The 27,543-nt window shown below is 41.2% G+C and overlaps 1 protein-coding gene across 2 annotated transcripts in view; it reads left to right on the plus strand.

Moving 5' to 3' along the window:
* The window catches only part of LOC115102465 (cyclin-dependent kinase 14), a 273,353-nt gene that overhangs the window by 57,573 nt on the left and 188,237 nt on the right, over positions 1–27,543 (plus strand). For both annotated transcript variants that reach the window (XM_065008563.1, XM_065008569.1), the window contains 3 exons: positions 11,020–11,265; positions 22,167–22,261; positions 26,822–26,901. In XM_065008563.1, coding sequence (XP_064864635.1) covers positions 11,020–11,265; positions 22,167–22,261; positions 26,822–26,901 — 421 coding nt within the window. The remainder of the gene's footprint in view (positions 1–11,019; positions 11,266–22,166; positions 22,262–26,821; positions 26,902–27,543) is intronic.

A 27,543-nucleotide genomic window follows, 5' to 3' on the forward strand; every position in this document is an offset into this window, starting at 1 on the left:
ATTTAGTTATTTAAATACGACTCCATTCTCAATATGTTATTCAAGCAGACCATTTAGGTAACAGACAACGTATTACATCGAAATCGCCTCGCTTTTTATGTTGAATGAATTAGTCTTTCAATTTAAACTGAGCAATCTGTTAAAACATTCAGTTTATATCTTAAACAAACACCGGTGGCCGTGTCTGTCCAGGCAAAACATACCAATAGTTGAATTACAATCAGAAACCCAGATTTGAGTCAATCCCATAGACCCAATGCTATTGAAATGACGAAGAAACCCCGCAAATAACCTCATTTACAATTGTCTGTAGTGGTAACATCAGGCACATAATAACGACACAATTCCCAGAAAATAGCCTTAATTAAAGGTTCAAGTGTTTCTCCGCAGAGATTCTCACATGCGCAAAAGGAAAAGATCTTTTAGCAGTCAACGAGTTAAATCAACATTTATTGACTTGGAAACAGATCTTGCACTCTTTTCTCATGCAACATATTTCAATTACTTTACTGCGTCACATTAATCCCGCAATGATAATTAGTTTAATGGATACCCTAGGCATTGTACGATGTTATAACTGACGTCGAGATTCCATCTTAATTCGCTCTAACTTTATAGAAAAAGGTTTATTCAAGAAATCTAGCAACTCCTCTCATACTGGGAGGAAAAAATAAACACATTTTCAGGCCTTAAGGGCAGTTTTATTTCAAATGTAGTACCCGGACAGAGAAAATCTAATAAGCGTTTTATAGTTACATCGTTAGGGCAAGTTAACCAAAAGTGGACACACTCCAATCAGTTTCTGAAACCATTGCCCAGACTTTGTAGACAGTTTAATAATGCTTAAACCTCATCTTTATCAAATGATCCATTAAAGGGACCAACTCAAAACCTATGTACGTCTACGTATGGGTTGTTTAAGGTGTCTAATTATATTCCCAGTATTACTTTATCAAATCTCCTAGTAGAATTCATCACATTTTCATATCTTCACAGAATCCATATGAAACGTAAAGAAATTCTTAGGTACTCACATCAACCATTCCATTTGTGTTTTCAAGGAGTCTCCACAGCTACAAATCAGCCCTCCAAACATACTCCCAGCGGAACCAAAACATTTACTTCTGTTTCCAGACAGTGACCAGCCCGTCATGGGATCCTCGACGGATCTCTAACTTCCCAGAGACCAAAATCAAGCCTCCCATAGACCTCCCACGGCTTTCTAAAATATGATCCCGCTCTCACTACCAGCCTGTGATATTCTATGATGGGCAGTGAAGAAACGGAACTCCAAGATAACGTTATATCAAAGCTTATTATCCAAATTTTAATATCTGATTAAGCATATTTCTATATGTTACTATCCAAACTTCAGATTAAGTCTCATTTCCACATTCACGCAACTCTCATATCAGTCACGCAATGCTATTCCTAAACATACTTAATCAATTAGATGTTTTTTGACAATATTGTTCTTTTTTTATAACCTGCAGGATTTAAAAAATAATTGCTGTCTCATGGTTAGTTCCTAGGATAATGCAACTCATAGATTTACATCTTTCAATATACAATACAGGTTTAAAACAATTACAGGTGCACCATACTATCTTATACTATATCATCTTAACTAGTTCACACAGATTCCGGATGTTTTAATGTTGAATGGTCAAAACTAGTTCACACAGATTCTAGATATTTAACGCTAAATGAGCAAACCCAGGGTATACCTGGCTAGCACATTTAAAATAATTGGAATTCACCACTTCTGCGGGTCACTTAGACGGTTACACAGAAACTTTACAGAGCGCACCGATCCCCACTGTGATCAATTCAGTGTCAGGACGGCTCTAGGTCGCCTGCAACCAACCAATGATAGGTGTCTTTGGGTCGACTAACTCTCAGATCATTCTCCACTGACTCGGCCCTGTTTACTCCTCCAAGGTGCCCCCCTCACACAGGAATACAGACTCAGAGCATACGTAACAGAGGCTTTTCTTAAAAACTTGACTTTGCGTGTTTCGTTCACCTCTTTAAAAAAAAAAAAAACTAAGTTTGAGATGTGGTATCCACTTGGCTCTCTGCCTCTCAGATCATGGGTGGGGCCATCTGTTCCGTTCCTGAAGTGTGGTCTCCCAGAGATCCCAAGTTTGATGGATCCCTCATGCACGATTTAACCAGGTCGTCAGGAGTGCTCACCAAGTGAAGACTCACATCCCCATCCCCATCCCATCTTCGTCACTAAATGTGGTGGTTAATTTCTTTACTATCAAATGAGGAGAGACACACTTATCACACAAGTCAGAGTTATACTTAAACTATATCTTTATTTCTCTAATTAAAAAGGGAGCAGGTCAATACAACACACATATATAAAGTTAATCGATTGAGTGCTCTACGATACTGATGGTTGGTTGACGAATCACCCTCCGATGATTCATTGAGAGCCCCGAGATGAAAGTACAAAGGTTTTTTATAGCCAAGATACAACCCTTTCAGTATACATGATGAACAACAGACGTGTGGAATGGGTCACAAGGTTAAGATTTGTATGAAAGATAATTATAATTCACAGACAGTATCTGCTGTAAAAACAGTTTTCTTTGTGTAGAGACCAGCGTCTGGCTCTGGGGTCGTCTCTTCCTGGTACCATATAGAACAGAAACATTAACTCATGCTCTGGAATGAGGCCCATCCTCAGTAGAACACGCAACGATGAGTGTTCTAACAACCCCTTATTCTGTTGGATAAAACAACCATTTGATGCAATAAAAGTATTATAACATAATCTTGCAATTTTGCTCTCACATTTCTCTAATAATCTGTCTAGCTCATATTGTAGTGTAACTGAACCACTACCGTACATTCTCTAATAATCTATCTAGCTCATATTGTAGTGTAACTGAACCAGTACCATACATTCTCTAATAATCTATCTAGCTCATATTGTAGTGTAACTGAACCACTACCGTACGTACATTCTCTATTAATCTGTCTAGCTCATATTGTATTGTAGCTGAACCACTACTGTACATTCTCTAATAATCTATCTAGCTCATATTGTAGTGTAACTGAACCAGTACCATACATTCTCTAATAATCTATCTAGCTCATATTGTAGTGTAACTGAACCACTACCGTACGTACATTCTCTATTAATCTGTCTAGCTCATATTGTATTGTAGCTGAACCACTACTGTACATTCTCTAATAATCTATCTAGCTCATATTGTAGTGTAACTGAACCACTACCGTACGTACATTCTCTATTAATCTGTCTAGCTCATATTGTATTGTAGCTGAACCACTACTGTACATTCTCTAATAATCTATAGCTCATATTGTAGTGTAACTGAACCACTACCGTACATTCTCTAATAATCTATCTAGCTCATATTGTAGTGTAGCTGAACCACTACCGTACATTCTCTATTAATCTATCTAGCTCATATTGTAGTGTAACTGAACCACTACCGTACATTCTCTAATAATCTATCTAGCTCATATTGTAGTGTAGCTGAACCACTACCGTACATTCTCTAATAATCTATCTAGCTAATATTGTAGTGTAACTGAACCACTACCGTACATTCTCTAATAATATATCTAGCTCATATTGTAGTGTAACTGAACCACTACCGTACATTCTCTAATAATCTGTCTAGCTCATATTGTAGTGTAACTGAACCACTACTGTACATTCTCTAATAATCTATCTAGCTCATATTGTAGTGTAGCTGAACCACTACTGTACATTCTCTAATAATCTGTAGCTCATATTGTAGTGTAACTGAACCACTACCGTACATTCTCTAATAATCTATAGCTCATATTGTATTGTAACTGAACCACTACTGTACATTCTCTAATAATCTATAGCTCATATTGTAGTGTAACTGAACCACTACCGTACATTCTCTAATAATCTATAGCTCATATTGTATTGTAACTGAACCACTACTGTACATTCTCTAATAATCTATAGCTCATATTGTATTGTAACTGAACCACTACTGTACATTCTCTAATAATCTATCTAGCTAATATTGTAGTGTAACTGAACCACTACTGTACATTCTCTAATAATCTATAGCTCATATTGTAGTGTAACTGAACCAACTGAACCACTATATTGTAGTGTAACTGAACCACTTCATTCTCTAATAATCTATAGCTCATATTGTATTGTAACTGAACCACTACTGTACATTCTCTAATAATCTATAGCTCATATTGTATTGTAACTGAACCACTACTGTACATTCTCTAATAATCTATAGCTCATATTGTAGTGTAACTGAACCACTACCGTACATTCTCTAATAATCTATAGCTCATATTGTATTGTAACTGAACCACTACTGTACATTCTCTAATAATCTATAGCTCATATTGTATTGTAACTGAACCACTACCGTACATTCTCTAATAATCTATAGCTCATATTGTAGTGTAGCTGAACCACTACCGTACATTCTCTAATAATCTATAGCTCATATTGTATTGTAGCTGAACCACTACCGTACATTCTCTAATAATCTATAGCTCATATTGTAGTGTAACTGAACCACTACCGTACATTCTCTAATAATCTATAGCTCATATTGTATTGTAACTGAACCACTACTGTACATTCTCTAATAATCTATCTAGCTCATATTGTAGTGTAACTGAACCACTACTGTACATTCTCTAATAATCTATAGCTCATATTGTATTGTAACTGAACCACTACCGTACATTGTATTGTAACTCTAATAATCTATAGCTCATATTGTATTGTAACTGAACCACTACTGTACATTCTCTAATAATCTATAGCTCATATTGTATTGTAACTGAACCACTACTGTACATTCTCTAATAATCTATAGCTCATATTGTAGTGTAGCTGAACCACTACCGTACATTCTCTAATAATCTATAGCTCATATTGTATTGTAACTGAACCACTACTGTACATAATCTATAGCTCATATTGTATTGTAACTGAACCACTACTGTACATTCTCTAATAATCTATCTAGCTCATATTGTAGTGTAACTGAACCACTACTGTACATTCTCTAATAATCTATAGCTCATATTGTATTGTAACTGAACCACTACCGTACATTCTCTAATAATCTATAGCTCATATTGTATTGTAACTGAACCACTACTGTACATTCTCTAATAATCTGTCTAGCTCATATTGTATTGTAGCTGAACCACTACTGTACATTCTCTAATAATCTGTAGCTCATATTGTAGTGTAACTGAACCACTACCGTACATTCTCTAATAATCTATAGCTCATATTGTATTGTAACTGAACCACTACTGTACATTCTCTAATAATCTATAGCTCATATTGTATTGTAACTGAACCACTACTGTACATTCTCTAATAATCTATAGCTCATATTGTATTGTAGCTGAACCACTACTGTACATTCTCTAATAATCTATAGCTCATATTGTATTATAACTGAACCACTACTGTACATTCTCTAATAATCTATAGCTCATATTGTAGTGTAGCTGAACCACTACTGTACATTCTCTAATAATCTATCTAGCTCATATTGTATTATAACTGAACCACTACTGTACATTCTCTAATAATCTATAGCTCATATTGTATTGTAGCTGAACCACTACTGTACATTCTCTAATAATCTATAGCTCATATTGTATTATAACTGAACCACTACTGTACATTCTCTAATAATCTATCTAGCTCATATTGTAGTGTAACTGAACCACTACCGTACATTCTCTAATAATCTGTCTAGCTCATATTGTAGTGTAACTGAACCACTACTGTACATTCTCTAATAATCTATCTAGCTAATATTGTATTAGAACTAAACCACTAGCCTACATTCTCTAATAATCTTGCAGCTCATATATGATAGTGAGACTGTCCTATCTGGGTTAAGGTGACAGAGACTAATTCAGGGTGTCATACTAGGTAAACTACAGCTACAGCTATGATATTTACATTTACATTTAAGTCATTTAGCAGACGCTCTTATCCAGAGCGACTTACAAATTGGTGCATTCACCTTATGACATCCAGTGGAACAGTAGTGCATCTAAATCTTTTAAGGGGGTGAGAGGGATTACTTTACCCTATCCTAGGTATTCCTTAAAGAGGTGGGGTTTCAGGTGTCTCCGGAAGGTGGTGATTGACTCCGCTGTCCTGGCGTCGTGAGGGAGTTTGTTCCACCATTGGGGGGCCAGAGCAGCGAACAGTTTTGACTGGGCTGAGCGGGAACTGTACTTCCTCAGTGGTAGGGAGGCGAGCAGGCCAGAGGTGGATGAACGCAGTGCCCTTGTTTGGGTGTAGGGCCTGATCAGAGCCTGGAGGTACTGAGGTGCCGTTCCCTCACAGCTCCGTAGGCAAGCACCATGGTCTTGTAGCGGATGCGAGCTTCAACTGGAAGCCAGTGGAGAGAGCGGAGGAGCGGGGTGACGTGAGAGAACTTGGGAAGGTTGAACACCAGACGGGCTGCGGCGTTCTGGATGAGTTTAATGGCACAGGCAGGGAGCCCAGCCAACAGCGAGTTGCAGTAATCCAGACGGGAGATGACAAGTGCCTGGATTAGGACCTGCGCCGCTTCCTGTGTGAGGCAGGGTCGTACTCTGCGGATGTTGTAGAGCATGAACCTACAGGAACGGGCCACCGCCTTGATGTTAGTTGAGAACGACAGGGTGTTGTCCAGGATCACGCCAAGGTTCTTAGCGCTCTGGGAGGAGGACACAATGGAGTTGTCAACCGTGATGGCGAGATCATGGAACGGGCAGTCCTTCCCCGGGAGGAAGAGCAGCTCCGTCTTGCCAAGGTTCAGCTTGAGGTGGTGATCCGTCATCCACACTGATATGTCTGCCAGACATGCAGAGATGCGATTCGCCACCTGGTCATCAGAAGGGGAAAGGAGAAGATTAATTGTGTGTCGTCTGCATAGCAATGATAGGAGAGACCATGTGAGGTTATGACAGAGCCAAGTGACTTGGTGTATAGCGAGAATAGGAGAGGGCCTAGAACAGAGCCCTGGGGGACACCAGTGGTGAGAGCACGTGGTGTGGAGACGGATTCTCGCCACGCCACCTGGTAGGAGCGACCTGTCAGGTAGGACGCAATCCAAGCGTGGGCCGCGCCGGAGATGCCCAACTCGGAGAGGGTGGAGAGGAGGATCTGATGGTTCACAGTATCGAAGGCAGCCGATAGGTCTAGAAGGATGAGAGCAGAGGAGAGAGAGTTAGCTTTAGCAGTGCGGAGCGCCTCCGTGATACAGAGAAGAGCAGTCTCAGTTGAATGACTAGTCTTGAAACCTGACTGATTTGGATCAAGAAGGTCATTCTGAGAGAGATAGCGGGAGAGCTGGCCAAGGACGGCACGTTCAAGAGTTTTGGAGAGAAAAGAAAGAAGGGATACTGGTCTGTAGTTGTTGACATCGGAGGGATCGAGTGTAGGTTTTTTCAGAAGGGGTGCAACTCTCGCTCTCTTGAAGACGGAAGGGACGAGCCAGCGGTCAGGGATGAGTTGATGAGCGAGGTGAGGTAAGGGAGAAGGTCTCCGGAAATGGTCTGGAGAAGAGAGGAGGGGATAGGGTCAAGCGGGCAGGTTGTTGGGCGGCCGGCCGTCACAAGACGCAAGATTTCATCTGGAGAGAGAGGGGAGAAAGAGGTCAGAGCACAGGGTAGGGCAGTGTGAGCAGAACCAGCGGTGTCGTTTGACTTAGCAAACGAGGATCGGATGTCGTCGACCTTCTTTTTCAAAATGGTTGACGAAGTCATCTGCAGAGAGGAGGAGGGGGGGGGGGAGGAGGATTCAGGAGGGAGGAGAAGGTTGCAAAGAGCTTCCTAGGGTTAGAGGCAGATGCTTGGAATTTAGAGTGGTAGAAAGTGGCTTTAGCAGCAGAGAGAGAAGAGGAAAATGTAGAGAGGAGGGAGTGAAAGGATGTCAGGTCCGCAGGGGAGGCGAGTTTTCCTCCATTTCCGCTCGGCTGCCCGGAGCCCTGTTCTGTGAGCTCGCAATGAGTCGTCGAGCCACGGAGCGGGAGGGGAGGACCGAGCCGGCCTGGAGGATAGGGGACATAGAGAGTCAAAGGATGCAGAAAGGGAGGAGAGGAGGGTTGAGGAGGCAGAATCAGGAGATAGGTTGGAGAAGGTTTGAGCAGAGGGAAGAGATGATAGGATGGAAGAGGAGAGAGTAGCGGGGGAGAGAGAGCGAAGGTTGGGACGGCGCGATACCATCCGAGTAGGGGCAGTGTGGGAAGTGTTGGATGAGAGCGAGAGGGAAAAGGATACAAGGTAGTGGTCGGAGACTTGGAGGGGAGTTGCAATGAGGTTAGTAGAAGAACAGCATCTAGTAAAGATGAGGTCGAGCGTATTGCCTGCCTTGTGAGTAGGGGGGGAAGGTGAGAGGGTGAGGTCAAAAGAGGAGAGGAGTGGAAAGAAGGAGGCAGAGAGGAATGAGTCAAAGGTAGACGTGGGGAGGTTAAAGTCGCCCAGAACTGTGAGAGGTGAGCCGCTGACCAGAAGCTCTCGGGTGTGCGAGAACACGTGGGCAGACGAAGAGAGAGCAGTAGGAGTAGCAGTGTTGTCTGTGGTGATCCATGTTTCCGTCAGTGCCAAGAAGTCGAGGGACTGGAGGGAGGCGTAGGCTGAGATGAACTCTGCCTTGTTGGCCGCAGATCGGCAGTTCCAGAGGCTACCGGAGACCTGGAACTCCACGTGGGTCGTGCGCGCTGGGACCACCAGATTAGGGTGGCCGCGGCCACGCGGTGTGGAGCGTTTGTATGGTCTGTGCAGAGAGGAGAGAACAGGGATAGACAGACACATAGTTGACAGGCTACACAAGAGGCTATGCTAATGCAAAGGAGATTGGAATGACAAGTGGACTACACGTCTCGAGTGTTCAGAAAGTTAAGCTTACGTAGCAAGAATCTTATTGACTAAAATGATTAAAATGATACAGTACTGCTGAAGTAGGCTAGCTGGCAGAGGCTGCGTTGTTGACTATGTAGGCTAGCTGGCAGTGGCTGCGTTGTTGACACTACACTAATCAAGTTGTTCCGTTGAGTGTAATAGTTTCTACTGTGCTGCTATTCGGGGCTAGCTGGCTAGCTAGCAGTGTTGATTACGTTACGTTGCGTTAAAAGAACGACAATAGCTGGCTAGCTAACCTAGGAAATCGCTCTAGACTACACAATTATCTTTGATACAAAGACGGCTATGTAGCTAGCTATGTAGCTAGCTAAGATCAAACAAATCAAGCCGTTGTACTGTAATGAAATGAAATGAAAAATGTGATACTACCTGTGGAGCGAAGCGAAATGCGACCGGATTGTTGAGTGCGGAAGTTCTGTTCGGTAGACGTTGGCTAGCTGTTGGCTAGCTAGCAGTGTCTCCTGCGGACCGAGTGCAGATGCGACCGCTCGCTCCAACCCGGAAGTACACATTATATAATGATAGCATGCAAAAATATTTGTTTGCACATGTCACAACCATAGACACTGATTGTGTGTGTGTGTGTGTCAGCCAGTCTGTTCTCTCCACAGAGTCCAGAGAGGCTCATAGAGTCTCACTCTGACATTTTTGGGAGGTCAGGAAAGGAAGTGGGATGTGGGAGAACTGTGGCTAAGGAATGGGAGGAACTGGGAGAGAGAGGTTGTAATGCAGTAAGTATGCCTGTGTGTGTGTGTGTGTGTGTGTGTGTGTGTGTGTGTGTGTGTGTGTGTGTGTGTGTGTGTGTGTGTGTGTGTGTGTGTGTGTGTGTTGTTGCACTGTATACCGAAACGTATGTACTTTTTACGAAACTAGAATTGTAGTTTCGGTACTTCTGTCAAATGTGTCTCACGGATCAAGCCTGTCTACCAGTGCAGCCAACCCCCCCCCTCCCCTCTTGTTTTGCTGTGGTATCGTTTTAGTATTGAGTATCTTGATGGTATTGAGTATCTTGATGGTATTGAGTATCTTCATGGTATTGAGTATCTTGATGGTATTGAGTATCTTGATGGTATTGAGTATTGGGATACAAAAAATTATGATATCGGGACACTACTAATTCGCAACTCAAATTCGCAATCGCAATATTTGGTATGAAATTGCACATATCTTGCAGCGCTCATTTTTCATACATTTTTTAGACAGTTAATGAATGCTTTTCTCCATCAAATATCAAGACATATTATTTATTAATCTGTGTAGTTACTTTATTTTCTTTTGTTTGAGCTTTTTAGTAAAACGTGTGGGGAGGACTCTTTGTTATTGCTTCAATTAAGGATTCTAGCTGTAAAATAAATATATTTTTTTCTTGGCAGTTTCTCCTGATTTTGTTTTTGTTTGATCCCTGTCAGAAGCCCAACTGTGTAGCGTGACTAACCCTAATTCTAACCTGGGTGAGAGAGCTGCTCTGCTCTGAGAGCTGCAAGGTGACTCTTCTGCAGCCTGGTCACTGTGTATGTGTAGTGATTAGAGTAGCAGCTCGTTGGGGAGTCCAATACTAAATATTTTATCTGAAAGGTAGGCTGTGGCACAACACGACACGCTGCCTGGTCCTTTTTTTGCCCAGGGAACAAACACACTCTTTGGCAGCTGTGGAGTAGCCGGTAGGTTGCATTGTGTTTAGAGGGAATGTGTGTGTGTGTGTGTGTGTGTGTGTGTGTGTGTGTGTGTGTGTGTGTGTGTGTGTGTGTGTGTGTGTGTGTGTGGGCACAGAAGCAATGGGGTGTGAAGAGGCAGCAGCAGAAACAGAGTAGTATGGTTGCTGTGTTTTGATCAGAGGGATATGGAGATATAAATCTTCTAACAGAGAGAGGTAGCACTGGGACTCCACAGGGAGGGAGAGATGGAGACAGACAGAGAGATTAAATGAAGGTAGATCTAGAGGAGGAGGGGACTAGGTGGGGAGGGGACAATTTTGGTACGAACAGCAGTAAATGCAGATGGAATCATTTTCCTCACTTTCATTTTTCGCTCAACCTCTTTCTCCTTTCTCTCCTCCCTCTCTCGGTCCCTCTCTCCTCTCAGATATGTGTCACAAAGATGTCCACACGCAGCGGCCAGGGAAAGGACTCGGTCATCACGCCCCTGGACACCATCCCTGAGGACAGGAAGGTAAGGGTTCAGCGGACACAGAGCGGTTTCGACGCCTTCGAGAAACCCGCCAGCCAGGTGAAGAGGGTGCACTCAGAGAACAATGCCTGTATCTCCTCCAAGGCCTCTTCTACTGGGAAAGAGTCGCCCAAACTGCGCAGACACTCCAGCCCCAGTTCTGTAAGTCTATACAGTAGCCTACACACTGTATGCTACATACTGTATATAAAATACACAGCACAGTCTATAGTATACACAGTTTGTTGTCTACTCACTGATCAGCAGGGATCATCATCTAGATTCAGCCGTGGGCTGATTTCTTGTTGAGCGGATGGTCGGGAGGCTGGAACATAATGACCAATAATTTGTAGACTGCAAATTGACCGTAAGAAGCCCAAACAGATATAATGCTTGACTAAAACGTGGAAATACATGGCAACAGATTTATTAAATAAAAATCACTTGGAGCTGTTTTCCTGGTGTTTTTACAGTCTTTTATGTCCAACATTTCTTTCTTTTTTTAAATGGTTGTTGATTTTCTGCTCTGAAAACTTGGGTGTCAAATGAAACCACCCACGTGCCAAATTTGGCCCGCATGCCGCCAGTTGGGGAACCCTGCTGTACAGTATATACAATACACAGTACGGTCATACAATGTATACTGTACAGTCGATAGTATACAGTACAGACTATAGGCCTGTAGTACATTATACTGGTTGGTATGACTATAGTATTCATTGGTTGAAGCGCAATGTTCAATTCAAATCTCCCTACCATCACATGTAAGCCAATTTGACACCCTCCCGCTTCTCGTCACAATCCGTCCGGCCATTACCGAGAACCACTATACCGGAGTCATTAGCATTAGGGTCGTCGGAATAAAACGAGGCTGCATGGACTGAATATGTTTTGTAGGTGAAACAGTTTTTATTAAATTCACAATTTATTGCTTTTTCTGGAGCATTTTTGACAATGCTAACATCTTTTCAGACGAATCTCAGAGTTCTCAACCGGGTGCAACTCAGTTGCTGCGCAACAGTAGCAGCTAACTAGGAAAATGCTGGTAGCTGTAGGTAGCTAGGTTACACCAGTTGGATAAGAAGAAAAGGAAGTTAGCTAGCTAGCTACCTAGGTAATCTCAGCAAAAAAATAAACGTCCTCTCACTGTCAACTGCGTTTATTTTCAGCAAACTTAACATGTGCACATTTTTGTATTAACATAACAAGATTCAACATCTGAGACATAACCTGAACAAGTTCCACAGACATGTGACTAACATAAATTGAATAATGTGTCCCTGAACAAAGGAGGGGTCAAAATCAAAAGTAACAGACAGTATCTGGTGTGGCCACCAGTTAAGTACTGCAGTGAATCTCCTCCTCATGGACTGCAACAGATTCGCCATTTCTTGCTGTGAGTTGTTACCCCAGTCTTCCACCAAGGCACCTGCAAGTTCCCAGATATTTCTGTGGGGAATGGCCCTAGCCCTCACCCTCCGATCCAACAGGTCCCATACGGGCTCAATGGGATTGAGATCCAGGCTCTTCGCTGGCCATGGCAGAACACTGACATTTCTGTCTTGCAGGAAATCAAACACAGAATGAGCAGTATGGCTGGTGGCATTGTCATGCTGGAGGGTCATGTCAGGATGAGCCTGCAGGAAGGGTACCACATGAGGGAGGAGGATGTCTTCCCTGTAATGCACAGCATTGAGATTGCCTGCAATGACAACGAGCTCAGTCCGATGATGCTGTGACACACTGCCCCAGACCATGACGGACCCTCCACCTCCAAATTGATCCCGCTCCAGAGTACAGGTCTCAGTGTAACGCTCATTTCTTTGACGATAAACGCGAATACGGCAATCACCCCTGTTTAGACAAAACCGCGAGTCGTCAATGAAGAGCACTTTTTGCCAGTCCTGCCTGGTCCAGCGACGGTGGGTTTTTGCCCATAGGTGACGTTGTTGCCGGTGATGTCTGGTGAGGACCTGCCTTACAACAGGCCTACAAGCCCTCAGTCCAGCCTCTCTCAGCCTATTGCGGACAATCTGAACGCTGATGGAGGGATTGCGCGTTCCTGGTGTAACTCGGGCAGTTGTTGTTGCCATCCTGTACCTGTCCCGCAGATGTGATGTTCGGATGTACCGATCCTGTGTAGGCGCTGTTACACGTGGTCTGCCACTGCGAAGATTATCAGCTATCGGTCCTGTCTCTCTGTAGCGCTGTCTTAGGCGTCTCACAGTACGGACATTGCAATTTATTGCCCTGGCCACATCTGCAGTTCTCATGCCTCTTTGCAGCATGTCTAAGGTACGTTCACGCAGATGAGCAGGGACACTGGGCATCTTTCTTTTGGTGTTTTTTAGAGTTAGTAGAAAGGCCTCTTTAGTGTCTTAAGTTGTCATAACTGTGACCTTAATTCCCTACTGTCTGTAAGCTGTTAGTGTCTTAACAACCGTTCCACAGATGCATGTTCATTAATTGTTTATGGTTCATTGAACAAGCATGGCAAACAGTGTTTAAACCCTTTACAATGAAGATCTGTGAAGTTATTTGGAATTTTCCGAATTATCTTTGAAAGACAGTGTCTTTATATTTTGTTTATATTTATATTTTGCAATGGAAGGTTTTTCATATGGCTGAACACTTGCGTGTAATCAGAGCACAAACAAATAAGCCAGTGAGCGTCCTTTGCTGCTCTTATAGCCACTTAGATACACCAAACGTTGGGAACTTTGTGAAAACAGCCACGCTGCTTATTTATAATACATGCACACGCCAGAACAAACTTGTCACTGTTAGAAATGAATTATACAAATGATATTTTAGGATGAGGATGCATTAATTCAGTACGCACCCTCCTCTGTCAATGCTATTTTCTTCTTGTCTTTATGATCCAAATTTGCGCTGACTGATCAACACAGTGTTCAATCTGAGGTTGCCATCCACAAGTAAAAAAGTAGCAGGGGAGCGGGTTGCATGCATCCAGGTAAAACAACACCAGAAGGATCATGCTTCTGCAACCTGTGTCCAGTCAAAATGAAATGCCATGCTTGCTAACTTGGTTAGGTATGTGGTCAAATGTAACTGTGTTCAACACATTGACTGTTTCAGATGGGGGAAACAAATGAACCAAGCAAGCGCAATAAACGTTCAATCAATACTGAGTGAATGAACAAAAACATTTTGGAATGACCAAAACTGCCCATTTACATATAGTGTCAAGTTGAAAGTCGGAAGTTTACATACACTTAGGTTGGAGTCATTAAAATGTGTTTTTCAACCACTCCACAAATTTCTTGTTAACAAACTATAGTTTTGGCAAGTCGGTTAGGCCATCTACTTTGTACATGACACAAATAATTTTTACAGCAATTGTTTACAGACAGATTATTTCACTTATAATTAACTGTATCATAATTCCAGTGGGTCAGAAGTTTACATACACTAAGTTGACTGTGCCTTTAAACAGTTTGGAAAATTCCAGAAAATGTCATGGCTTTAGAAGCTTCTGGTAGCCTAATTGACATAATTTGAGTCAATTGGAGGTGTACCTGTGGATGGATTTCAAGGCCTACCTTCAAACTCAGTGCCTCTTTTCTTGACATCATGGGAAAATCAAAAGAAATCAACCAAAACATCAGAAAATAATTGTACACCTCCAAGTCTGGTTCATCCTTGGGAGCAATTTTCAAACGCCTGAAGGTACCACGCTCATCTGTACAAACAATAGTACGCAAGTATGAACACCATAGGACCACGCAGTCATCACACCACTCAGGAAGGAGACGCATTCTGTCTCCTAGAGATGAACGTGCAAAACAATCCCAGAACAACAGCAAAGGACCTTGTGAAGATGCTGGAGGAAACAGGTACAAAAGTATCTATATCCTCAGCTAAATGAGTCCTATATCGACATAACCCGAAAGGCCGCTCAGCAAGGAAGAAGCCACTGCTCCAAAACTGCCATAAAAAAAGCCAGACTACGGTTTGCAACTGCACATGGGGACAAAGATCATACTTTTTGGAGAAATGTCCTCTGGTCTGATGAAACGAAAATAGAACTGTTTGGCCATAATAACCAATGTTAGGTTTGGAAGAAAAATGGGGAGGCTTGCAAGCTGAAGAACACCATCCCAACCGTGAAGCACGGGGTGGCAGCATCATGTTGTGGGGGTGCTTTGCTGCAGGACGGACTGGTGCACTTCACAAAATAGATGGCATCACGAGGCAGGAAAATAACATGGATATATTGAAGCAACATCTTAAGTAATCAGTCAGTAAGTTCGTTTGGTAAGGACAACAAAGTCAAGGTATTGGAGTGGCCATTACAAAGCCCTGATCTCAATCCTATAGAACATTTGTGGGCAGAACTGAAAAAGCGTGTGCGAGCAAGGAGGCCTACTACAAACCTGACTCAGTTACACCAGCTCTGCCAAGAGGAATGGGCCACAATTCACTCAACTTAATGTGGGAAGCTTGTGGAAGGCTACCCGAAATGTTTGTCCCAAGTTAAACAATTTAAAGGCAATGCTATCACATACTAATTGAGTGTATGTAAACTTCTGACCCACTGGGAATGTGTTGAAAGAAATAAAAGCTGAAATAAATCATTCTCTCTACTATTATTCTGACATTTCACATTCTTGAAATAAAGTGGTGATCCTAACTGACCTAAAAACAGGGAATTTTTACTAGGATTAAATGTCAGGAATTGTGAGAAACTGAGTTTAAATATATTTGGCTAAGGTGTATGTAAACCTCCGACTTGAACTGTATCTATAACAGGGTCCGTAGTGTAACGCTTAGCATCACCACGCTGGGTTTGGATTTGCCTACCGGTGTGGCTATTTTGACCATTCTCTTTCGTGTATAGTTTTTGACACCGCCATCCCTTTCCCACACACACATACACTGTTGTACGCACAATGTGGGCTTACTTTAATATATTAGGTGTTTCTTAAAAGAGCCTTTCGGTTTGTTGGGCATCGTTGAGTGGCAAGGGACATGGAGCTTGACGTGTACGGGTGCGAGCGTCGTGCTCCTACAGAGGGGAGAACAGTGGAGAGACCAGCTCTCTGCCCTCATCTGTCAGATGCACGCCATCCCTACGTTACAAATACATGAGATAAGTAGCACAGGTTGTAAACGATTCTCCTTTTCAGGAGCCACTTTCTGTCATTTGAGAAGCTAAGAAATTCTTCATGCTGGCCCACGTCTCGCTGAGCAACGACCTACGCTTATTCATATTCACACAGTACATCACACACTATCAGTAGCAGTTATGTATGTTCTGTTCCATCTAATTTCATATTTATACTGCCGTTTATATACGTGGGAATGTGTGCTCTTTTACTGGAGTTGGACAGCTGTGTACAACATTACTAAAAACATGTGTGGCTAAAGGATTTAGAGCACCTATCCAATGTCAGATTTGTAAATATTTATTCTTAGAAGTGTTTTGTACTTTTTGTTACAGGTGTTTCTCAGCAGTTTGTCATTTGTCACGGTGTTTGTATCAGGAGTTACTAAAATTGCTATTGACGAGCCGAAGGGTCATACAGGCTTTTTTCTTTTGGTTTCTTTTGTGATAACTCACTATTGTTTACAGGTAGTGTAGTACTCGGCCTTTCTTCAGAAAACTTGAAAGTACATTTTCATGTAAATAGTTCATGGGTACATGTTGATTATTTTATTTTCCAGGAGCTTTCTCCATTGTCTTGTTAAAAGAGATCAGGGAAAACATTTCCAGTTTATGCCATATTGTCTTAAATGGGATTCTGTCTTTTCGCTTCTCTATAGAAATTCAGCTGTTAATATGAAATAAATACTAATAACAATGAAAAAAAATCTGTTGCCATTTGTCATTATTGTTTACTTTGACTTGTATTGCCTTAGTGTGGGGTGGTGGGGTGGAAAGAATACATACAATACATTACCTTGTATGCGGTACAAATCACATCATGGTGGGAGCACCTCCTCTAAGAGTGTGAAAATTAGGCTGTTTGAAAAGGTCTGAATCAAAGCAACCTGCCTACACATTGTTGGAAGTACAATACCAACATAGCTACTGTAGTAGGTCAAAGTGGTGTGCTGGAAGACCTTGGTAGAGCATGGGTGAAGTATGCATTGTGATGCTCATGTGAATTTCAGACCAATGCCTACTTCTCACTTAAAACATTGTTTTTTGTTTGTTTTTAAATGTATACAATACACTGTGCAGTCTATACGTACAGTCACTAATATACAGCACACAATGCTATGGCAATAACATCAGACAATAATGGGAGAAAACATCATCGAAACTCAGATTGTATTCTTTATTTGCTAGTGTTTTGTTTTGGCATTTAAAAGTTGATTTAGATGGATGTGAGGGTGCATCCGGTTGGGTGTCACTGGAATCATCCACTTTTCAGGGGAAAAGCAGAGAAGAGGCGATGCTTCCGTTTTCATCCGACTTCCCTCGGGCGTTTATTTTACGCCTCCTACGTTAGGTTAAGATTGATGCTCTGAAAATGAGAAAACAAGCTAACTAGAATGTCATTTCCATTTGGTGGCTAATTGAATGTTGTTACCAGAAGACCTGTATTGCTTAATCATGTAGATTAGACATGTTTCAAATCGTGTCCTCAATCTATTTTCATTTAGCTCAATTATTATTATTGTACAAACACAATAAGATGTAATAACTATTATATTATTCTTGACTAATTGCCTGTCGGCATTTCTGTAATTAGTCATTTTTCAGTATGATTTGTTTGGGCCACAACACATCTAACAATGTAAATTGATGTAAGTGTAATGTAAATGTAATGGTCCTCTTGCTTAGGCGACTGTAGCCATCAGCCATCTTTCCCTGCCTACTTCTCTTATCAACATTTCATGCTGAACCACTTATAATTCCAGTGATGTTCTAGTATTTCCAATAGTATATTGGTGCACAGCTCGGAGCTACAGTCCTCGCGGACCACAGTCCTGCTGTTAGGTTTCAGCTCTCTCTCCCGGACATGTAATCAACCAGTTAATGCTACTGACTGTCCAGAGGGTCCGCACACCTGGCTCACCAGATTGTAATGAATGTCTTATTAAAAGCCAAGGACAAACACCTGGTGTACGCTGCCCCTGCTGCCCTTGAGGACCAGAGCTCTGCACTCCTGTTGTAGAACATTAAATGGCTAATGTCAAATAACTTCAGTAGGGTCTTTAGCTCACAGTACTGTACCAGCATGGGGTAGGCAGGAAGAGACTTGAGGTATGTACCATCCACCACCAGAGGACAGAGAGAGGACAGAGAGAGGGGGATGGGGTCAAAGCCTAGAAACAGATATAAAATAAAAGGCTGAAAGAGAAAACCCCACATAGAATCAATTTGGTTGAACATTCATAGACATGAAAAATGCATGAGATGTACAGTACAAGGGGCACTTAGCCTGGAGGAGGAGACAGAGAGAGAGGGAGAGAGAGATACATTGAATTGAGAGAGAGAGGCAAAGCTGAACTGTAGCCCCCCAGGGCCCCCACCTTACCCCTCTACCCAGAGACCTCCAATTCCTTGTTAACTGGTGGGGAAAGTGGGGGTATCTGGCCAGGTAGTAGGCCCTCAGAAAATCAGGCTAGTGATGTGTCTCACCCTTAACCCTGACCTCCATTTCTCTAATAATCAACCTGTGTGCTGCTAAACCATCCACTGGAGAGCCGCTTCACACATTGACTGGCCCTGAGTACGTGTTTGTGTTGGCTCACCAGGCTGTTGGCTGAATAAACTACCCTTAGTACTCCTGTGTTTGTTGGCGGTATCTTTGGGGATATATCTGGTCCTGGATCAGGCTCTACTCCCTTTACTGTATAACAGACACTAGCTGAGTGTGTTTGTGTTGCAGCAGATTTCGTGTTGCAGCAGATTCCGTGTTGTAGCAGATTCCATGTTGTAGCAGATTCCGTGTTGTAGCAGATTCCATGTTGCAGCAGATTCCATGTTGTAGCAGATTCCATGTTGCAGCAGATTCCATGTTGTAGCAGATTCCATGTTGTAGCAGATTCCGTGTTGTAGCAGATTCCATGTTGTAGCAGATTCCATGTTGTAGCAGATTCCATGTTGCAGCAGATTCTGTGTTGCAGCAGATTTTGTGTTGCAGCAGATTTCGTGTTGTAGCAGATTCCATGTTGCAGCAGCCTCTGTGTTGTAGCAAATTCCATGTTGTAGCAGATTCCATGTTGTAGCAGATTCCATGTTGTAGCAGATTCCATGTTGTAGCAGATTCCATGTTGTAGCAGATTCCATGTTGTAGCAGATTCCATGTTGCAGCAGATTCCATGTTGTAGCAGATTCCATGTTGTAGCAGATTCCATGTTGTAGCAGATTCCATGTTGTAGCAGATTCCATGTTGTAGCAGATTCCATGTTGTAGCAAATTCCATGTTGTAGCAGATTCCATGTTGTAGCAGATTCCATGTTGCAGCAGCTTCTGTGTTGCAGCAGATTTTATGTTGCAGCAGATTTAGTGTTGTAGCAGGATCCATGTTGCAGCAGCTTCTGTGTTGTAGCAAATTCCATGTTGCAGCAGATTCCATGTTGCAGCAGATTCCATGTTGCAGCAGATCCCGTTGTTGGTCCTACCAGACCCTATAGGGGCGTTTAACAGCCCTGTATTTGGCCTGTAATAGGTTGAGATGTGTGAGCTGCCTGCAGCCAGTCCAGCTGGGTTTCACAGATACTGTTTCACTCCCTGTCATCTCCCAGGGGAATTTCTTTGTTTATTAAACCCTCAGAAATGCTGCATGGACTTATTAGTGGGGCTGCAGGAGATGACTAGATAGCAACCAGAGGGAAGAAGACACTGCTAAAATCTGTGAGTGCGTGTTTGCATGTGTGTGCTTGTGTGCTTTTTTGCATGCGTGTGTGTGTATGTGCGCGTACATGCGTGTGTGTTTGTGTGAGCGTGTGTGCCCACACTGCCCAGAGAGAGACAGTGATGACGGGAGAACTGAGTTATTCCGCAGGGATTGTCTGGAATGTGTTGGAGCTTTCCCTGAGCTCTCGCCTGGTCCACTCGCTCTTTAAATGATAAAACAGAGATAAAACAGAGACATTACAGCAGCCAGAACCTCTAGAAGCCCCTGTATTTAAAGTATGACAACAGTAAGAGATAGCAGATATATTTTATGTCTGTCTGCCACCAGGGCTGAAATGCTATATCACTGAAAGGACAGACAGGTCCACAACAGGTTATATTGCTGTCAGTCATTGTTCTTTTCAGTTATTCTTAAATAAAATAATGGAATGTAAGAGAAGGGCTAGACTCTTGATGACACACAGACACATGCATGGATGGACACACACACACACACACACACACACACACACACACACACACGCACACCCTGCACTCACGCACTCACTAACTAACTCACTCACTCACTCAGTCAGTCACTCGAATGCACGCACACACACCCACACCCACACACACACACACACACACACACACACACACACACACACAGTTTCCTCCAGAGAAGAGTTGCTGATGGAGGTTGAGACTTTCTAGTTGAGTTCATTTTGGGCCTGATTGTCTGAGATAGAGAGAGATTTTGGAGGAAGCTGAAATGTCAGGTGCAGTGTGTTATGGGTAATGGGTTTTTTCTCACCACATTTCTGTGAAGAGTTCAAGACAAATGCATGAGTGTTAATTCTGTCTGTCTGTCTGTCTGTCTGTCTGTCTGTCTGTCTGTCTGTCTGTCTGTCTGTCTGTCTGTCTGTCTGTCTGTCTGTCTGTCTGTCTGTCTGTCTGTCTGTCTGTCTGTCTGTCTGTCTGTCTGTCTCTTTTATTTCCTTTACTGTCCCCGTATCTAAATAATTGAAAAGTGTGTCTGTAACATTAGTAAGAGTGGATCAAATCGAACAGGCCCTAAACATGACACACTATTATGAAACCGATCCAGTAGCTTGTTGTGTCCTCTGTTCTCCTGTTACCCTGGCCAGGTATTAAACCCAAATGATATGAGAGTTCATCAAAATTGTATTTGTTTTCTAATTCTTTGTGGGTCTGTGTCTGAAATATGTGTCTCTAATATGGTCATACATTGGGCAGGAGGTTAGGAAGTGCAGCTCAGTTTCCACCTCATTTTGTGGGCAGTGTGCACATAGCCTGTCTTCTCTTGAGAGCCAGGTCTGCCTTCAGTGGCCTTAATTCATCTGACTGGTGTCACCTCTGTCCCATGATCCTTCATGATCCCCATGGAACGCTTCGAGAGAAACATGACACGGTCAGGATTTGTTCCACCTCTATAGGACCTACCTGCTGTTTTCCAATGATAGAACGGGTACCATCTTCATTCAATCATTGATAGGACCCGTCCTATATTCATTCAACAGTTGATTGTCAATACCATGCAGCCAAAACTCGTTTAATAAAATGGTTGTACCTGCATAGCGTACACCTTCTGCACTGTTATCTTACCAATGAACTCTAAAAATACGAAAATTAGTTAGAGAAGTGTGGAATAGGGGTCTGAAGTGGCTTAAAAGCAATATACTCTTGAGATCTTCTGAGATAAACAAAGCACATACTACAATTTTTTTTCTTTCAAACGTGTTCGGTCCTGCTTGCTGCAGCAGAGATATTTCCTCCAGACCTTTATTACAGAGTCTCTGTGTGTGAAATCCTACACAACCCATTTCCTGGATGACTGGAAGCTTTCCATCATCCAGAGTAGAAACCAGTGAAACAGACCGTGCCATTTTTCTACAGGCTGTGTGCCAGCAGGGTCAGAAGTGTCTGGTGTTACAGAGTGTTTCTGGTGTTGTTGTCTTTAGGCCTCTTGACCCAAACCACAACATCTACCGTACCATGTCCCTCCTTGTGAAATAGCACGTATTGTAGCTTTTTTAGGGTTAACATTATTGTTTGGTAACAATGCCGTTACATCAGCCAGACTCCCAAGTGCTGTGGCGCTTCCATAGTCTACACAGATATAAGATTGTCCCTAAGGCTGCTCTCTCACTTAATACACCCAAACTGAGTCCTCTCTACTGTAATTGGTCTCTTTTCCTGAATTATATTCTCTCTCTCTCTGTTTCAGCCCACAAGCCCCAAGTTCGGGAAGGCTGATTCCTATGAGAAGCTTGAGAAGCTGGGAGAAGGCTCGTACGCCACAGTATACAAAGGGAAGAGCAAGTGAGTGCCTAAACAATGTTCATATAAAGGTTCAATGCAGCTGTTTTTATCTCAATATCAAATACTTCCTGGGTAACAGTTAAATACCTTAGTGTGATTGTTAAAATGGTTTAAAAAAAGGCTTCTGAGCCTACATGACTGTATATGACCAATTGAAATGCACATAACTGTATATGACCAATTGAAATGCACATAACTGTATATGACCATTTGAAATGCACATGACTGTATATGACCAATTGAAATGCACATAACTGTATATGACCAATTGAAATGCACATAACTGTATATGACCAATTGAAATGCACATGACTGTATATGACCAATTGAAATGCACATAACTGTATATGACCATTTGAAATACACATAACTGTATATGACCATTTGAAATGCACATAACTGTATATGACCAATTGAAATGCACATGACTGTATATGACCAATTGAAATGCACATGACTGTATATGACCAATTGAAATGCACATGACTGTATATGACCAATTGAAATGCATATGACTGTATATGACCATTTGAAATGCACATAACTGTATATGACCAATTGAAATGCACATGACTGTATATGACCAATTGAAATGCACATGACTGTATATGACCAATTGAAATGCATATGACTGTATATGACCAATTGAAATGCACATAACTGATATGACCATTTGAAATACACATAACTGTATATGACCATTTGAAATGCACATAACTGTATATGACCAATTGAAATGCACATGACTGTATATGACCAATTGAAATGCACATGACTGTATATGACCAATTGAAATGCACATGACTGTATATGACCAATTGAAATGCACATGACTGTATATGACCAATTGAAATGCACATGACTGTATATGACCAATTGAAATGCACATAACTGTATATGACCAATTGAAATGCACATAACTGTATATGACCATGACCATTTGAAATGCACATAACTGTATATGACCAATTGAAATGCACATAACTGTATATGACCAATTGAAATGCACATGACTGTATATGACCAATTGAAATGCACATGACTGTATATGACCATTGAAATGAAATGCCATTTGAAATGCATAACTGTATATGACCAATTGAAATGCACATGACTGTATATGACCAATTGAAATGCACATGACTGTATATGACCAATTGAAATGCACATGACTGTATATGACCAATTGAAATGCACATATGACCATTTGAAATGCACATAACTGTATATGACCAATTGAAATGCACATAACTGTATATGACCAATTGAAATGCACATGACCACCATTTGAAATGCACATACTATATGACCATTTGAAATGCATATGACTGTATATATGACCAATTGAAATGACATGACTGTATATGACTGCATATATGACCAATTGAAATGCACATGACTGTATATGACCAATTGAAATGCACATGACTGTATATGACCAATTGAAATGCATATAACTGTATATGACCATTTGAAATGCACATAACTGTATATGACCAATTGAAATGCACATGACTGTATATGACCATTTGAAATGCACATAACTGTATATGACCTTTTGAAATGCACATGACTGTATATGACCATTTGAAATGCACATAACTGTATATGACCTTTTGAAATGCACATGACTGTATATGACCAATTGAAATGCACATGACTGTATATGACCATTTGAAATGCACATGACTGTATATGACCATTTGAAATGCACATAACTGTATATGACCAATTGAAATGCACATGACTGTATATGACCAATTGAAATGCACATGACTGTATATGACCATTTGAAATACACATAACTGTATATGACCATTTGAAATGCACATAACTGTATATGACCATTTGAAATGCACATAACTGTATATGACCAATTGAAATGCACATGACTGTATATGACCAATTGAAATGCACATGACTGTATATGACCAATTGAAATGCACATGACTGTATATGACCAATTGAAATGCACATGACTGTATATGACCATTTGAAATGCACATAACTGTATATGACCAATTGAAATGCACATGACTGTATATGACCAATTGAAATGCACATGACTGTATATGACCAATTGAAATGCACATGACTGTATATGACCATTTGAAATGCACATGACTGTATATGACCATTTGAAATGCACATAACTGTATATGACCAATTGAAATGCACATAACTGTATATGACCAATTGAAATGCACATAACTGTATATGACCATTTGAAATGCACATGACTGTATATGACCATTTGAAATGCACATGACTGTATATGACCAATTGAAATGCACATAACTGTATATGACCATTTGAAATGCACATAACTGTATATGACCATTTGAAATGCACATAACTGTATATGACCAATTGAAATGCACATAACTGTATATGACCATTTGAAATGCACATGACTGTATATGACCATTTGAAATGCACATGACTGTATATGACCATTTGAAATGCACATGACTGTATATGACCATTTGAAATGCACATGACTGTATATGACCTTTTGAAATGCACATGACTGTATATGACCTTTTGAAATGCACATGACTGTATATGACCTTTTGAAATGCACATGACTGTATATGACCATTTGAAATGCACATAACTGTATATGACCAATTGAAATGCACATGACTGTATATGACCAATTGAAATGCACATAACTGTATATGACCATTTGAAATGCACATGACTGTATATGACCATTTGAAATGCACATGACTGTATATGACCATTTGAAATGCACATGACTGTATATGACCTTTTGAAATGCACATGACTGTATATGACCTTTTGAAATGCACATGACTGTATATGACCAATTGAAATGCACATGACTGTATATGACCATTTGAAATGCACATAACTGTATATGACCAATTGAAATGCACATGACTGTATATGACCAATTGAAATGCACATGACTGTATATGACCAATTGAAATGCACATGACTGTATATGACCAATTGAAATGCACATGACTGTATATGACCAATTGAAATGCACATAACTGTATATGACCATTTGAAATGCACATGACTGTATATGACCATTTGAAATGCACATAACTGTATATGACCAATTGAAATGCACATGACTGTATATGACCAATTGAAATGCACATGACTGTATATGACCAATTGAAATGCACATGACTGTATATGACCAATTGAAATGCACATGACTGTATATGACCAATTGAAATGCACATAACTGTATATGACCATTTGAAATGCACATAACTGTATATGACCAATTGAAATGCACATGACTGTATATGACCAATTGAAATGCACATGACTGTATATGACCATTTGAAATGCACATGACTGTATATGACCTTTTGAAATGCACATGACTGTATATGACCTTTTGAAATGCACATGACTGTATATGACCTTTTGAAATGCACATGACTGTATATGACCATTTGAAATGCACATGACTGTATATGACCATTTGAAATGCACATAACTGTATATGACCAATTGAAATGCACATGACTGTATATGACCATTTGAAATGCACATGACTGTATATGACCATTTGAAATGCACATAACTGTATATGACCATTTGAAATGCACATAACTGTATATGACCAATTGAAATGCACATGACTGTATATGACCAATTGAAATGCACATGACTGTATATGACCATTTGAAATGCACATGACTGTATATGACCTTTTGAAATGCACATGACTGTATATGACCTTTTGAAATGCACATGACTGTATATGACCAATTGAAATGCACATGACTGTATATGACCATTTGAAATGCACATAACTGTATATGACCAATTGAAATGCACATGACTGTATATGACCAATTGAAATGCACATGACTGTATATGACCAATTGAAATGCACATGACTGTATATGACCAATTGAAATGCACATAACTGTATATGACCATTTGAAATGCACATAACTGTATATGACCATTTGAAATGCACATAACTGTATATGACCAATTGAAATGCACATAACTGCTTGTAATCATGAAGCAGTAAAGTGGTTATGGATAATAACAATTACTGTCCATATTCCATATTCATTTATTTTCCATATTACACTAATAACAAATCTGCACTCCCCAACCATGAAATACAATTTGTTTTATTAAATCACTTTGGAATGGAATTATTTAACGATTGTTTTTAAGAGTTATTGTTTTGTTATTTTCCTTTTTTTTCCTGTTCGTGCATAGCGGTAAAATGTCCAAGGTTCTGATAATTAAAATGTAGCAAATGAAAAAATGTCATAGCCATAAATGGATTGAAATGCATTGAGGTAATTTTTCACTGTAATGAAGTTACTTTGTATGTGTTTTTCTTCACTACAATGGATTTGATTGGTGAGGTTCATTTTATTTAATCTTCTGGTCTTCTACTAAGTCTCACCTCAGTGCTCCTAAATTGCTTTTCATTGACTTACAGAAATCTACCATTCTCTCCATTCACTGCTTGCCTCATTATTGAGTCCTTTTTTCATGGGATGAAGTGTAACGTGTTGGGGTGCCTTATCTTCTTGTTGCCAGGGTGAACGGCAAGCTGGTAGCCCTGAAAGTGATTCGTCTGCAGGAGGAGGAGGGGACACCGTTCACTGCCATCAGAGAAGGTGGGTCTCTGTCACACCCTGAAGGGTTACATTAGGATTAGGCTCCTGTACAGTCTAAATACTGTAGAGTTCACTTTAATTGGACTTTAAGAGTTTGACGATAACGTTGTGTTTTTATTCTAGGTACGTGGGTTAAGTGGACTTGTTGTTTGTGTAATGGTGACTGTTAGTTCAGAGGGTTGTCAGAGAGAGGGGAGCTAACGTCTCTAACAAAAAATGTCTCATCTAGAAAAGCCAAATCTGAAGCCTTTACCAGCACAGCCCAATTATAAAACTGCCTCTGGTGTTAGTTAGATAAGGATCTGACTGAGTTTCAGCCTTATGAAAACCAATAACCCATCCCATGGGCCATGTCTACCTTATTCGTCTGCATAGCGTTCTGTCATGACGCTGGACTAAATCACTTCAGAGGGATGTTCTTGGCGCTAGGGTGCTTTCTCCTGGTCCCTGGCCGTGTGTCACAGCAGGTCAAGTTGTGTGAAGGTTGGCTAGCAGTCTTTGGTGTTCTGGCTAACTGGAGCTGAGTAGCTAGAAGGCTTGGAGGTTCCTGAATGTGGGTGGGTGTGAGAAATATGTGGCAGACTCACCTCCATAGGCAGTGCCGGGCCTGGCTGGGCTGGAGCCTTGCTTCATTTAGATGAG

Source organism: Oncorhynchus nerka, linkage group LG3 (genome assembly GCF_034236695.1).
Source record: "Oncorhynchus nerka isolate Pitt River linkage group LG3, Oner_Uvic_2.0, whole genome shotgun sequence".
Lineage (NCBI taxonomy): Eukaryota > Metazoa > Chordata > Actinopteri > Salmoniformes > Salmonidae > Oncorhynchus > Oncorhynchus nerka.